The sequence below is a fragment of the Heterocephalus glaber genome, unplaced genomic scaffold, assembly GCF_053883595.1.
Source record: "Heterocephalus glaber isolate CG9 unplaced genomic scaffold, H.glaber_assembly_v1.0 deba00000937, whole genome shotgun sequence".
NCBI lineage: Eukaryota > Metazoa > Chordata > Mammalia > Rodentia > Bathyergidae > Heterocephalus > Heterocephalus glaber.
In genome coordinates, this window is record NW_028258173.1 from 1,285,960 (window position 1) to 1,301,168 (window position 15,209).

The 15,209-nt window shown below is 47.6% G+C and overlaps 1 protein-coding gene across 3 annotated transcripts in view; it reads left to right on the forward strand.

Moving 5' to 3' along the window:
• Positions 1–15,209, forward strand: part of Nploc4 (NPL4 homolog, ubiquitin recognition factor) — a 57,836-nt gene that overhangs the window by 31,914 nt on the left and 10,713 nt on the right. For all 3 annotated transcript variants that reach the window (XM_021241332.2, XM_087208306.1, XM_004860934.3), the window contains 2 exons: positions 2,420–2,580; positions 14,311–14,382. In XM_021241332.2, coding sequence (XP_021096991.1) covers positions 2,420–2,580; positions 14,311–14,382 — 233 coding nt within the window. The remainder of the gene's footprint in view (positions 1–2,419; positions 2,581–14,310; positions 14,383–15,209) is intronic.

Here is a 15,209-nt window from a genome sequence, read left to right on the forward strand (position 1 = left end):
ATCATTTTTTAAAAAAATTTTTTCACTGGGCCGGGGATTTAGCTCAGTGGTTTCACCACCTGCTGTGCAAGCACAAGGACCCAAGTTTGATCCCTGGTACCAGAAAAAAAAAAAAAAATTTTTTTTCAGACAAGGTCTCATTATGTAGTTTTGGTTGGGCTTGAACTGACTGTGTAGCCCAGGCTGGCCCTGAACTCATGGTGATCCTCTTGCCTCAGCCTCCTGAGTGCTAGGATTACAGGCATGTGCCACCATGCCTGGCTAACACACTAATAGATCCTGATCTGAGATTTTACTCACTGTAGCTGGGACATAGGTTTCCTAACTACAAGTGAAATTTGCCCTCTCCCCTTTGTTAAAGTCCTTTGGCCAGGACACAAGTGGGGACCCTAAATTGCTGCTAGAAAGTGCACTTGCTACCATCCCTTCCCCGAGTTCCTTTTTGGGCAGGAAAGCCTGAGCTTACATGTTTGTGATGCCTTCCAGGACCCAGAGCCTCTGCTGCTCAGGTTCCATAGGCTGAGCCCAGAAAGGCCCTCTGCCTATGGGTCTTCTGCTTCCGGAATTACACACAATCCCTCTGGGGGTCTGTGGAGGTTTGCTTGAGTCAACTGGAAGGAGTTTGTGGAAGGACAGCACATTACAGAGTCCCAAGTCATAACTTCATACTGATGCTGGTGTCTCTGGGACTTTGCCAGTCCTCATACCGAGCTCCTTACTGAGGTTCAGGTTTCAAAAGCAAGAAATGGATCTCAAATTCAACTGCAACTCAGTTTTCTGCCACTGCCTCTTTCCTGGTGCTGTAGTGCATCCCCTGGGCAGTTCTGGACAGGCTGCTCTGTCTGCACAGGGAGCAATCGCAAATGGGGATTGTGCTTCTTGCTGCTCCACGTGGGCCAGGGTTTTGCAGTTCATTTTGGCTAATTGCTTTTGGAGACTACCTGTCTGGAAGAATGCTGCTTTTTCAACAGTCTTCAATTTTACAAATGCTACATTTCATTTTTCTCTCGTCCTCAAAGGCCAGGCTTTTCTTTCTGTAACCATTGATCACACCTTAATGATAGATCTTAACATCATGTGGGTTTACAATGCACAGAGTGAGACATGAACAGATGTGTTCATGGTGGCTCTTCTGACTCCTCCAGCCTGTGAGCTCCAGCCTCCTCCTCACCTGTCAGCTCATGGTGCGATGTCCATGCTCTGGGCCACACTGCTGTGCTAATCCTGTGTGTGCTGCTGAGGTGTTAGTGGTCACTTGAATTAGGTACACAGAGAAAGTACTCAACACAGTGGATGGAACTTTTGGAGCCAGTTTGACTCAGTATTTTGCAGCCAACTGCAGTCTGCTTCCTGAGTGCAGAGCAGACAGCAGCCTGGTTTGCCCAGTTAGGGTTGGCTCACCCCCTGTTGGTCGCTTTTTCTGGCTTCTTGGTCATTAGGTGTGGTTTTTGTACATGTTTGAAAGCCAAACGGACTGACCTTATGATCCCAGATCAGTAAATTACTCTGTTTTTGTCAAACTAAAAGAGAGATATTGAGGGGTTTTTACTCTCTGGAGGTATAAAAATGGACCTTGGAGTTGTGGTAGTGTAACCTTGATTCTGGAGGCACATCTGTGGTGTATGTCTGCTCCACACCCAGCGCCATGGCCTTGCGTACCCTCCTGATTTAGGGGTGTGGCATAACTGGTGAGATTGCTCCTACTTGCTGCTGTTTATACTACCCAAGTCCCTAACTTGAAGGTTCTTATGGAGTGGAGCTTGGCGAGGAAGAGGGAAGTGCTGGAAGATGATGCACAAGCATGAGCACGGGGACTGTGAGGAGTCCCCACTGGGGCTCACGTGTTACCTTGGCTCTGTCACGGTGTCCACACCTCCTCGTGTGTGAGGTGTGCCCACACCTGGTGTGATCATGTAGGTTTCTGTGAGGTAGACCTGTCATGTGTGAGATATGACTGCCAGGACTGTTTTACTGAACATTGCTTGTGTCTTGTTCCTCTCACACTTGGTACCCCTCCTAGTCTCCAGGTGAATTTATCCTTGTCCACATCCTCTGTTTACTCAGGCACCAAAGCCTGTGGAACGCAGGGCTGTCTGTTCTTTACACCGAGGTGATGGTAAAATTGAAGATCCCGAATGCTTGATGGCTGCACCTGGTGTTGGAGAATCTGTGACGTCTGGATTCCCATCTCTGACATACATGTAATGGGTGACACCTGTGTCAGACACAGGTGACTGTGGAAGGGAGGGTCAGCAGTCAGATGCTTACATCCAAGGCCATGTGCTCCAGTCACCTGTCAGATTACCCAAGGCAGACTCTTGAGGGTTTGTTTCCTGTTAGTCAGAAGGTGGGTGACAGACATGGACCAGTTCTGAGTGTTCCTTGGTAGATTCTCTTTGAAGGTCTCTCTTTCTTGCAGGTGGTCCCGACAACCAGGTCCACTTTGAAGGGTACCAGGTGTCCAATCAGTGTATGGCGCTTGTCCGTGATGAATGTCTGCTGCCATGTAAGGATGCCCCTGAGCTTGGATACGCCAAGGAATCCAGCAGCGAGCAGTACGTGCCTGATGTGTTTTATAAGGTAAAAATATGGTGGTACGAAAAGAATTGAGTCCACAGAGAACAGTGAGAGCTTGTCTTGGACTCCTAATCTTGGTGGATTCTGGCTCTATGAGCTGCCTGCCTGCCATGGTGGTTCAGTCCCTGTGTGGCTCGATGCATCGGACTCCTTTCTAGGACTTGTTATTAGCTACTCAGACTTCTGTGGTGTTCGGTTCTACAACTAGGAGTGGAACTTCAGTGTTCTCACTTTGGGATACATGATACCAAATTTAGCCACTGTAATCAGGCAGTTTTTACTTTCTAAAGATGAGAAGCCTATGAGAGGTGTTTGGGACTGTTTTTGGTTTTGATTTTTTGAGACAGGGTTTCACTGTATGGTTCAGTCTGGCTTGAACTCACTATGTTACCCAAGCTGGTACCTCAAACTCATGGCAATCCTCCTTCCTCGGCCTCCTGAGTGCTGAGACTGCAGGTGTGGGCCACCACGCCTGGCCTGGTACTGCTTTAGAATTCTGCCCACACACAGCCATGCAGTTCTTTTTGGTTGTTCCTTCTCCTTTGGAAACTCATTGCACATACATTTGGCTGCTTGAAGCTGTCCCACAACTCACTATATTTGTTTTATGTCAGGTTTTTTTTCCTTTTTGTTTCATTTTGGATAATTTCTTTTTTGGGGGGGTACCAGGGATCAAACTCTGGTCCTTGCGCTTGTACAGCAGGCGGCGAAACCACTGAGCTAAATCCCTGGCCCCTTGGATAATTTCTGTTTTTCTTCAGAGTTATTCATCTTTATGTCTGCGTTGTCTGATCTGCTGTTGATGTAGACTGTCATCTTTCTCAGCTACTGTAGTTTTCGTTTATGTTTCCATGTTTCCACTTATTTCTCTGGACATAGAGGATACAGTTAGAATGACTATTCCATTGTATTTATCCACAAATTCTGTCACCTGATGTTGACTGATCTTTGTCAAGTACGCATTGTACACTCTGGATTGTCTTTTGGTCCATGTGTCCAATCTCTGGTGCTTATGTCTGTGTGTTCTGTGGACCTGTCTTTCCTCTTCACAAGGGTGATTATTGTGTGGTGTTCCTTGTATGTTAAGAAGCCAGAGATTCCAGGGCCCCTTCTGTCAGGTTGAATTTTCTTTTGCTCTGGTGGGGAAGTGTGGTGGTGGCAGTCCACATCCATCTGAGCAGCAAGTAAATGACTCAGCCTGATGTGTCTTTTAGCAAGACATAGCCAGTCTGCGTTGCTTTTCCCCATCTCTGGAATGGGGTCCTCCCAGGGTTTCCACTGAGAGGCTGTGGAGGTTTCTGTAAGGTGGGCAGCCCACAAAGACTTTGTCTTCTTGGCCTGAAAAGGCAGTCGGGGAGGTATGGTCTGGTCTTCAGAAGTTTTTGATTTGGCTCCTCCTTCATGGAGCTCAAGTAGGTGGGCTGCCTGCCTTGGGCACTTTAAAGTGTTGCTGAAATCTCATAGATAGGCTGGGTGTTTAAAATCCCTGGGTCTCCAGCCTTGTTCCTTTAGCCCATGTGGACCCAGCATCTGCTGGGCCCTCTTTTCATGCAGGTCCCTGCCCAAGGAAGGAGAGGGCTTTGGTCTCAGTATCACTGGATCCCCCGCCCCTCAGATAGGCTTCTTTCCTGGCCCCTTCCTCTGCAAAAGTCTTTTCACCTGACCCGTCAAGATCACAGGAGCTGGAGCTGTGCCCTGTTGCCTGTACCTTCACCATCAGAGTGAGCAGCGCCCTATGGGGAAACCAGGTGGACACTATGTCCCTTCCAGTGCCTTCCCCCAGTTTTTTGCCATTCAGAAGATCAGTTGTCTGAGCACTGCTTATGAGGAAAAGCCCTCTCCTTGTCAGTCTGGGTATCTCTCTGTCCTCACGTGTCTGTATCACAACTGTGACTATGGACCCTGTTGTGTTCCACTGGCCAGTTTTCCTCTGCCAGACAGCACTGTCCTGTCTTGATGGCTGGCTCTGTGGTTACTCTGCAGACCTTATTCTGCTGCCCCTCTTTGCTTCCCTGCAGCAGCCCAGCCATCCTTGGCCTATGTGAGTTTCAGAATCAGCCTTTCAGGTTGCACTAAAACAGATGGGTCTCCTTGGGGTTTCACTGGGCCTTTGTAGGGCTGTCCTCTCCCTTTGGACGTGGTGAAGGACTACACTTGTATTTTCCAGAAGGCTTTAGGGTTTCTCCATGAAAGTCTTGCCCCTTGTCCTTTGTTAAATTATTCCTAGGTACTTTGTGTGTGTGTGTGTGTGTGTGTGTGTGTGTGTGTGTGTGTGTGTGTTTGTGAGAGAGAGATTGATTGATTGATTCTGGGGATTGAACCTAGAGCCTGCACACTACCTATAACTCCTGTTATGCATACGTACATACATATATACGTACATAAATTTATTTATTTATTTTTTAACTTTGAGACAGTCTTATTAAATTAGCCTCAAATTCAGGATTCTCCTGCCTCAGCCTCCCAGAGGTGGCACACACATCTGCCACCATGCCTGGCAGTATGAATTGTTTTTTTTTTTAATACCCTTTATCTCATTGTACATTTCTTACACTTAAGAATTGAACACCCCCCAAAAAAAAAGAATTGAACCCCTTTGTTATGAAATGTATGGTATTTCCATAGTCATCCTGTTGCTTTCATGGAGTGCTTATCTATTCTCTTAGTGAATGAAGCCAGGAAGCACTTCCTAAATTGTTTATAACTGTCTAGGATTTGACACACTGTTTATTGTGTTTCAGGAAAATATCAGTCTGGGGGCTGGGGATGTAGCTCAGTGGTTCCGCTGCCTGCCTCGAAAGCGCAAGGGCCCGAGTTTGATCTCTGGTACCAAAAAAAAATCAGTCTGAACAAAAAGGGCTATAAAAGCAAACAAATATTTAAGTAATCCTTTTAGTCTTCCTGTGGACTTTGCAGTTGAATTTAAAATATGCCTATAGGGGCTGGTGATTTAGCTCAGTGGTTCCAGTGCCTGCCTTGCAAGCACAAGGTCCCGAATTCAATCCCCGGTACCCCCCCCCCCAATGCCTATAAACAAGGCTTGCACCAGTATTGGACCTGAGACTGTTGTTCATCATGGTGTCATCTGCTGGTCATAAAGTTGGAGACAATCGAGCAGTCCTGTAGAGGGGTTGTGAAATTACTGTGCATCTCACGACAGTCCTGGGTGATCACTGAAGGCCTGGTCAGCCAGGTACTTAGCTCACAGTATGAATTAACAGTGGCCCCTGGTATGCAGCCTCAGTTTATTTTGTGTATTGAAGATATGCAGGTGTGTATATGTGTGCACACATTTCCACTGGGATTCACGTGTGGAAGGGGCGTGGGAAGCCTGCACGTATAGGCGGGTGCTGTGTACAACTCTGCTCTCCATCCTGTGCAGCCAGAGAAGCAGGAAAGAGCCTCATGGGAGGAGGAGTGGTGGGCACAGAAAGCCCACGTGCTGAAGAAGGGCACGAAGGCCTGAGTGTGCTGTACCGTGTGTGCTCTCGAAGTGCGCTTGTCCATGGGGCCGGTGTGGAGGAAGAGCCTTCCCTGAGGAATTAGGGCTACTGCCAGTTATCTCCCAGGTGGAGGGTGGGACTTTCTGCTCCTGTCTTTGTATGCTGCTTTCCCTCTGTTGAGGCCCCTCTTTCCATTGGGAACTGGCTGTGCATTGTCATTATGGATACTTGGTCTCTGCAGAAAAATAGGAAGACATATTTGATGATAACCACCATTTCCATTTATCATAGTCTCTTTCATTTCTTTTCTGTTCTGTTCTGTTCTGTTCTGATCTGTTCTGCTGAGACAAGGTCTCACTCTGTAGTTCAGGCTGGCCTCAAACTTGTAGTGAACCTCCTGCCTCAGCCTCCCAAATGCTGGGATTACAGGCGTGTGCCACCATGACCAGCTTCTGTTCTTTTGAATTAAAAAAAGGAATTTTATGCAAAATGATAAACAGCCAAATCAGAATGTATTTAATTAGTTGTGTGTTGATGATTACTTCAGTTATTTCTGGTTATTGTTAGAAACTGGTCACATATTCTCAAAGCAGAATTGCTAGGCAAGAAGCTTCTGTTTTTTGTTTTTCTTTTCTTTTGTTTTTTCTTTTTTGAAGATTAAACCCAGGGACTTTGAGCTACTGAGCTATATACCCTCAGTTCTTTTATTTTTTTTATTTATTTTTGTTTTGTTTTGTTTTTTGAGACAGGGTCTCACTTTATAATTTAGGCTGGCAATGAACTCACTGTGTAGCCCAGGCTGGCCTCAAACTCACAGCAATCCTCCTGCCTCTGCATCTTCTGAGTGCTGGGTTTACAGGAGTGCGTCATCACACCCGGTTTATTTTTTTGAGACAGAATCTTACGAAGTTGTCCAGGCTTGCTTTGAACTTGCATTCCTCCTGGTTCAGCCTTCTGAGTGCTGGGATTACAGGTGTATCCCACTACTAGCTTAGTTTGTATATTAATAGATTTTTAAATTTTTTATTATTATTATTTTTTAGTATATTTGTACAGTTAATCTTAGCCAAAGGGCTGAAGAGTGCTTTTGGCGGGGGGGGGGTATCCTGTAAAATAGATTCCAGCTCTAAGTGCATACATAGGTGTGTATGTTACATGGTGGTGACATAGCTGCTCTGGTGGCACATGTGAGCGGGTTTGATTTGGCAAACAGTGCTGGCAGGGAAGACACCCTCCTGGGGTTGCAGTGTATATTTGGATTAGGGTGCCGCCACTGTGGCGCAGTCTGCTGGTGGCAGTGTGGGGCTGACCAGGGCTTTCTGTGAGCTTGTCAGGCACAGACACATGTCCACATTCAGACCAGACTTGTACAGCCTGGCGTGCAGCATTCGGCTGGCTCTTGTGTTTTCCTTTAAGGATGATATAGTTAGATCCTTAGCCAGGCCAGTCAACCAACCACTTCATGTAACTGAAGGGAAAACTCAGTCTAATGTCCTCGATAAGCACTATGCCCTAAACCCTAAAATTTCAGGTGTATGTGTGTAACATGGCTAAAGCTTCACCATTCCCCTTTGAACCCTGTGTTCCTCTGCTTCAAGGCCCTGTGTGCTAAGATACCGCACCACACAAACTGTCATGCCATCTCACTGCTTTCAGTGGCTCCGACCCTGGCTAGGGCACCGCCACCCATGGAAATCACTGGGGGCCCTCAGCTGAGACTCCTGCGAGTTGCAGTTCCAGAGAATTGTCCCCCATGGAGCTTATGCTGGGTCTGTAGCTGTCGTGCATGGTTAGAGATACACCTGGTGACGGGGTCTGGGTCCCATGTGTTCTTTGCATGGAGGAGCCTGCCTTGTGTCCGCTTTTGGGCACTTCAGGAGTGTGGTCTTGGGAAGCCATGCAGTGCATAGCACATTCACCTGTGTTGGAGCAGGTCTGAGACGTTCCTCCTGCACGTCTGCTGTACGAGTGTTCTGTCATGTCATCCTGTGATGCTTGTGCATGTGCTGGTGGTGTTATAAAAGACCCTTCTGTGCACAGGGAACCCGAAACCTTTGGAGCTTTATTCCAGCTCCTGGGGTATAAGGTCATGGTTGTCCATTGGGAACATGAACACCCGTGCCTTGGTATTGCGCTGTGTTTTTTTGCTGGGAGGGCACACTGCCTTCCCATGCAGGCTTTCCATGAGCTTCACAGGCCCAGGGAGAGGGTGGCCTCTGTGCTACTCCTGGAGGAAGTCCACTCCCTCCCCACAGTTTCCAGCCTCCTGCCGGGGGCTGGAGCAGAAAGCACACCAGGCCTTGGCGGGGGGTCCCTAGTTGATGGACTTGAGAGGACCACCTAAGGACATGTGACAGTAAGACTTCCTTAACAGGGGCTTTTATTTATGTAATATGGCTGGTGACTTTTTTACTTTTTAAAATGTTTGTTTCCTGTGCCAGGGATTTAGTTCAGTGGTTCCATCGCCTGCCTCACGAGCGCAAGGTCCCCAGTTCGATCCCTGGTACAAAAAAAAAAAAAAAAAAAGTTTGTTTCCTTTTCCTTAAGTGATAATCTCTGGCTTCAGTGGAGATAAACTGGCAGCCCCAAGAGCCTGGTGGTATCCAGCCCAGAGGTCAAGCCTGTCACTTTGCAGGTCTGTGCAGTGTCTTTCCCAGGCTCCCTCTCTGCACTGTGGCCTCCAAGGGCTGTAGGACTCCAGCAGGTGCAAACCCTGCATGGTATAGGTGGTGTGCATGGAACCTTCCATGCTGACCACATGTAGCTGAGCTGGCTGCCTCCCCTTGCCTCCCCCTGGAGAGCCCTGGAGCATGGGTCGTGGTTCCCTGATGTTCAGCTCCATAGACAGCAGTGAAGCAGGCCTTTCTCTTGGGCCTCAGGCCATGTTACTGTGTGGCGCTCAGCAACACTGACCCGCCTTACTTTGTAAATGCCCTCTCGGTGTTCATTCATCTGTGTTAGAAGTACCCAGGGACTACGAGGCACTGTTTGGGGAGCCACTGAGGAGGTGAGGTTGTTTGCACTGTAGAGACTGCTGTCGCAGGGAGGGGCAACGGTAAGCTAAGTAGGACAGGCTGAGAGGTCAGGATGAAGTCAAGGGTAGAGTTTTTAATAGGGTAGAGAAGGTGTTGGCTCTTGTGGAGATTATTCCAAACAGAGGCAGGAGCCTGTTCCCAGCACAAAAATGACAAACCAGAGACTATTATTGTTGGATCAGAAGTGGAGAGGGGTTAAGTAAGAGCGTAGACCGCTGAGTGGGATGGACAAAACCGTTCTGCAGCATCCAGGCTTAGGGTGTAACAGATCACTCCAGCTCCTGGGCCGGGAGTAGACTAAAGAGAAGGGGCAGCATGGGCCGGGGATTTAGCTCAGTGGTTTCACCACCTGCTGCGCAGGCTCAAGGACCCGCGTTCGATCCCCGGCACCAAAAAAAAAAGAAGGGGCAGCAACAGCAATAGTAACCATTAGGAGTAGGCCAGGCTCTGGCCAGTGGTGGGGGGTGGAAATGGCCCAAGTCTGGGTAAATCCTGGAGGTTAGGGCAGGATTTCCTGAAATGTGCCTGAGTGTGCAGGATGAGTATAAAAAGATGCAGGAGGACCACAAGACTGACTTTCAGATTGGAAGCCTGGGAGCCTTGGCAGTGTGTGAGGCACGTGACTCTTGCCTCTTTGGAGCTGGTGGAGGGTGTTGCTCAGGACAGTGAGGGGCTGTGTCTGTGGAGTTGGAGGCAGCGTGTGGTGTTGGTGCTTAAGGCCACTGGCCTGGACCACATGGTCAGGGAGTGGGAATAATGGGCCAACCCCGAGTCTCCGTTATGGAGACGGTGGGCTTTGAAGTGGGTCAGGCAGACCTGTAGACTGCCTTGCAGGGGCCACCTTGGGCCGGGGGGGAGAGGTTATGTCCCAGCAGGAGAGGATGGTGCTGAGGCCCTGAGACCGGGAGTGCTTGGGAGAATGGGGGTCAGAGTGCAGCAATTGGTGCTGGCTGTTGGAGAAGAAAGGGCATCCTGAGGGTGGGGAGCTGACTATCCTACAAGGACTGGGTGGACTATCCTATAACTAGTTCTTCCTGTGTGTTCCTAATTACTTGGGGCACATTTCCAGAACCAGGATTACTCTGTTGAGTGCCACCACATATGGTAGGGGCTTCGTGCTCGCCCAGATTTCCTCCAGGAAGACATTTTGCAGACCAGCCCTCGCTCTCTGTTGGCTCTGTCGCAGGGAGTCCTCTGTGTTTGACTTTTCTCCCCCACCCTCCTTTTTCTTTTCTTCTTCTTCTCCTCCTCCTCCTTTCCCCTTCTCCTCCTCTTTCTGTATCTCTCTCTCTCTCTCTCTCTCTCTCTCTTTGGTACCGGGGAGCAAACACAGGACCTTGTGCTTGCAAGGCAGGTGGCAGAACCACTGAGCTAAAAATCCCTGGCCCCTGTCTCTTTTTTAAAAAAAGATATTAAGAATTTAAGCCAGGGCCTTTGCTCGGAGCTACACTCCCAGCCCTTTTTCATTTTTTATTTTGAAACAGGATTTTGCTAAATCACTTAGTTGGCAAGGCTGGGCTCAAATTTGTGATCCTCCTGTCTCATCCTCCCGGAGTGCTGAGATTACAAGCCTATGCCATCATGCCTGGCTCTTTTGATTATTTTCTTTGTGAATCTCCTCTTCATGTGCTTAGTTATTTGTAAGATGGCCAGGGATTTAGCTCAGTGGTGCCACTGTCTGCCTTGCAAGCGCAAGGTCCTGAGTTCATTCCCCAGTACCAAAAAAAAAAGTTATTTGTAAGATGATTCATCATTTTCTGCATTCATTGGTAATGTCTTTATTAGCTTTTTGTCATATGTGGCAAATACATGCCAGGTTTTCCTTCTCTTTGTTTTTTATGGGGTTTTTTTTTTGTTTTTTTTTTTGCGGTACCAGGGATCGAACTCAAGACCTTGTGCTTGCCAAGCAGGTGTGGTGCCACTGAGCTACATCCTGGGGCCTTCTTTGTAATTTTTACATTGAAGAGCTAGACTATTTTCTGACTTCAAAGATACTTTCATCTGTTTTCATTATTATTTCTGTCTTTGTCATCAAATATTCAAAATAATTCTTTACCCCCAAACTGTATCTTTACCTAAATACTGTTGTAGTGCTTTTATGATGTAATTTTACTTTAACATCCATTGACCATTTTATATATTATTATCTCTGCAAGGTAGGAATCTAATTTTAGATGTTTGTCCAACTTTTATCCTAGACCAAGCTATTCATGTGTCCTTATATTTTAACGCAGTAGCATGGTTCCTGAAGTCATAGTTTTGTTTTTCCCTTGCAGTGGGGGTGGCAGGTGAGCTGTCAGGGCTAGAGCCCAAGGCTTTGGTTTCCATATGTGTGCCCTACCTCCTGCCCAGCTCTGGTGTGAGCCGCAGAATGTGGGGTAGTTCAGAATCTGAGCTCTCAATGTGGATGAGCTCGCTGTAGCTCTCTTGGATCTACTAGCTGCTGTCATTTCCCATCAAACATTGGGCACAACAGCAGTGCCTGTGATGTGTTCAGTTGGGAGGACCAAGTGGGCCTGCACATGGGGGTCCATCCTAGACCAGGCACAGCACTTGCCTGAGAAATGCCAGGTGTTGCTTCCATTTGCCTCGTAACAGGCCCGGTGCATGCTCATGAATTACAGTGTGCTCTGAGAACTTGTCAGATGAAGTGCTGTTGTGACTTGTCCCTTCCTGCAATTCTCAACAAAGAAGCCACACACTCAGAGTTTTGCCCACCATCTCTAAAGCAAGGTGGTACCAGCCAATCAGAATTGCTGCTGTCCTACCACAAGCCCATTGGCACAGGGCTCACAAAGACTTCAGTCCCTGCATTTTTCTTTGATGTCAGGACCATGGCGCGGCTGCTTCCAGGTGTGGCCTGTGGCAGGTAGTGAGGCATGGAGGAAAGACTGTGGTTTCTCGCTCTCCTGGTGTTTCACTCCAGGTAGAGATAAAACTGCTGACACTTTGGTGGCTGCCAGACTTAGAATTAAGACATCTTCCTCCTAGCACATTCCATCTGACATTTGCTAAAGCCCATAAAAAGTAATTGCCTTTAAAAATGGTATGTACGGGTAGGGATTGGCTGGCTAAAACATTTGAGTGAAGGCATGGGGGAGAGATAGAAGTTACCTGTTTTTCCCCCAGGGAAGAAAGGGGAATATAACACCTTTATTTTCTTGGGGAACAGAGAAAGTACAGTTGGGTAGTTAAATTTGAATGAGATTAGAACGACACACAAAAAAGAGAGGGGCATTTAACAAGAAAATTCCCTAGAGGGGAAGATTAAAGTGAACAGGTGCTAGAAAAATGTTTCTGCATATTAGAGCTTAATTAGATTTGAAGATGAATTCCAGATGGGCTAATTATGTGTGAGCTGTTGCAGGTTATTTCTTGTAGGGGCAAGCATGTATTTTTGGAAATGGTGATTTAGTTTGATTGGGTTGATTCCTGCCTTCTATCATATCTCCTTCATCAAGAAACTGCCTCCTCTGAGGCCCCAGCACCCCACTTAGCAGGGTCCCATCTTTGGGAACTCCGTCCAGCTGGCAGAGCCATAGGACACGAAGGCTGTCCTGACTGCATGGCCATCTGTGTGGCAAAGAACAAATGACCCTTACTGTGTGGGGCAGAAAGTTGTTTAGCTTCAGGAGGGGCAAGCAATAGTCTGTGCTTGCAGGGACGTGGCATTTGCCAGGGAGGGCACAGCCTACTTGACATGAAAGTGGAGTCAGAGCTGTTGCTTCGTGTGTATCCAGCTGGTTAGCAATATTTGAACTGTTTCCACTTGGAGGAAAGGGCCGATCCTTGTTGCTGGTGCTCAAGGTGGCAAATAGAGAAAAAGAGGAGACTGATAAACAGAGACATATTTCAGACCAGAAATTTAGCACAAGGAACAGGACCACTTGGACTCAGAGATGTCCCACTAGGGTGACGGAGTGGGTTGGACTTTGGAGCGGCTTGTGATGATCTCCTGAAAAGTTACCACAGCTCTGGGCCCAGATGATGTGGGTGTGCTAGGAGTGGCCTCATGGACACTGGGGGCATGTGCTTGGCAACCAGTTCAGGTCTGGGAGGTTCAGTAAACGAAAACTTTTATGTAAGGGCTTGTAATTGGAAATTATGGATATGTAATTTATATATGGCTCAATGAATGATTTATATAATGCTAAGTGATGATTTAGATAGAAAATATGGCCCCTCCTGTAGAATCTTTAATGAAAAATGTTGGTTCTGATGAATTTATTTCTAGAGCTCTGTTGGAACTCAGCATGTTTGACGTAAATCAGATCTAATTGTCATTTTATGATTAATGAACATATGCTGGCTGTTTTTCCCCATAATTAAACTTTATGTTCTGTGCATCTGACAAAGCAAAACAAGTTTAGACTTTGACAGATTGGTGGCAGGGGTTTTCCATGCCTGCGTATTTGTGTATATGTGTACTCATTTGTGCACGTCTTTGCTAACGTACAAGTACTTACTTTCTGTAGTCGGGTTTTCAGAGGCTTGAGTAACATTTATAAGAGTTAACATTCAAAACGTGGAACTTGGAGTGACTGCAGAGATGGAAGGGCACAGGTCCAGCCCGAATGGGGGTGTGGCCCTGCGGCCTTGGTCTCTCAGTGTGGTGCCAGGCTAAGTGCTGTGCAGAGGGGGTGGGGCCAGAGCACCTTTCTCTGTGGAGGCTCCCAGTGGCCTAAACACATGGCTCTTTGCTTTTTTTTTTTTTTGGTACTGGGTATTGAACTCAGGACCTTGAGCTTGCGAGGCAGGTGGCGGAACCACTGAGCTAAATCCCCGGCCCATGGCTCTTCTCTCTTAAAGACCTCTAAGCTCTAAGAAATGTTGCCAAGTGCGTTGGTTGCAAAAATATATACATTTTCCTTTTTGCTTTTTATGCACTTCAACAAGGATTTTAATTTAAAAGGTGAGCTATTACCAGGTGTGGTGGCGCATGACTGTAATCCCAGCACTCGAGAGGCTGAACCAAGAGGATTGCCTTGAGTTCAAGGAAAGCCTGTACTACAAAGTGAGAACCTGCCTAAAATAATAATAATAAATAAATAAATAGATAGATAGATAGATAAGAAAGAAAGAGGTGTGGGCCAGGGATTTAGCTCAGTGGTTTCGCCACCTGCTGCGCAAGTGCAAGGACCCGAGTTCAATCCCCGGTACCAAAAAAAAAAAAAAAAGAGGTGAAGTGTTGTAGAAGGAATATTATGTCACTAGTCACTTTCACTCAGTGGCCATTCATCTTTGATTATTTTCAGGATATAGACAAGTTTGGCAACGAGATCACCCAGCTGGCCCGGCCCCTACCTGTGGAGTATCTGATCATAGACGTAAGTGCCCCCATGCTCACCCTGCACAGGCTGCCCCTCAGGTGCCTTGGTGGTGTGGACTGCTGGGTGGGGCCACTCAGGGAAGGCAGTACTCTTTGTGCTGCACGTCAGCCACATGTGCTGCCAAGGGATGTATTGTCGCTGAGCCCCCAGTGTTCTAGAACATTCATGGTTTTAAGGACTATTTCTTTCAGTTTCAGGTTTTTATATCCTTGAAAACAACCTGGGGATTCAGTTTCCCCATACTGAAGTGCACAGGACCCTGCCCCCAGCCCAGCAGCCTCTGGAAGGCAGCAAGTGTGGATTGCTTGGGGCTGAGTCCTGAGGGTGTCCCAGCAGACCTTCCACACTCTCTTGGCTTAGTTGGGGCCACCTGCTGGCTGGCATGCACAGATACTGTCCTAGCCAGAACATGGCTGTGACAACCATAGTGCTCCTGGGACTTGGTGTTCTTTAAAGTGAGGGTCAGCGTGGTTTCCTGGGTGGAGCTCCAGGAGCCGAGACGGGTGGCTCTGCTGCTGCATTTCCCATAATCTCTTCGCCTTTCTGGAGGCATCTCATGGTCAAAAAGATGTGACTGACACATTGGCCACAGGGCAGTAGGTGCTGCAGGACAAAACCTGTGTGCTTGCAGCAGCTAGGCTTATTTGTACAACCAGCTACTTGCACAAGCTCTGTCCACAGGGGTAAAGGTAGCTCATTTCTTACACTGCTCTTGTGCCAGGATCCATTCAGGCTGTATTTCAGCTCAGGACAGGCATGGATTCAGGCAGTAAAATATCATTGCATTTGGAGCAGTGGATCCCCTGAGCCAAGCCCATTGATGC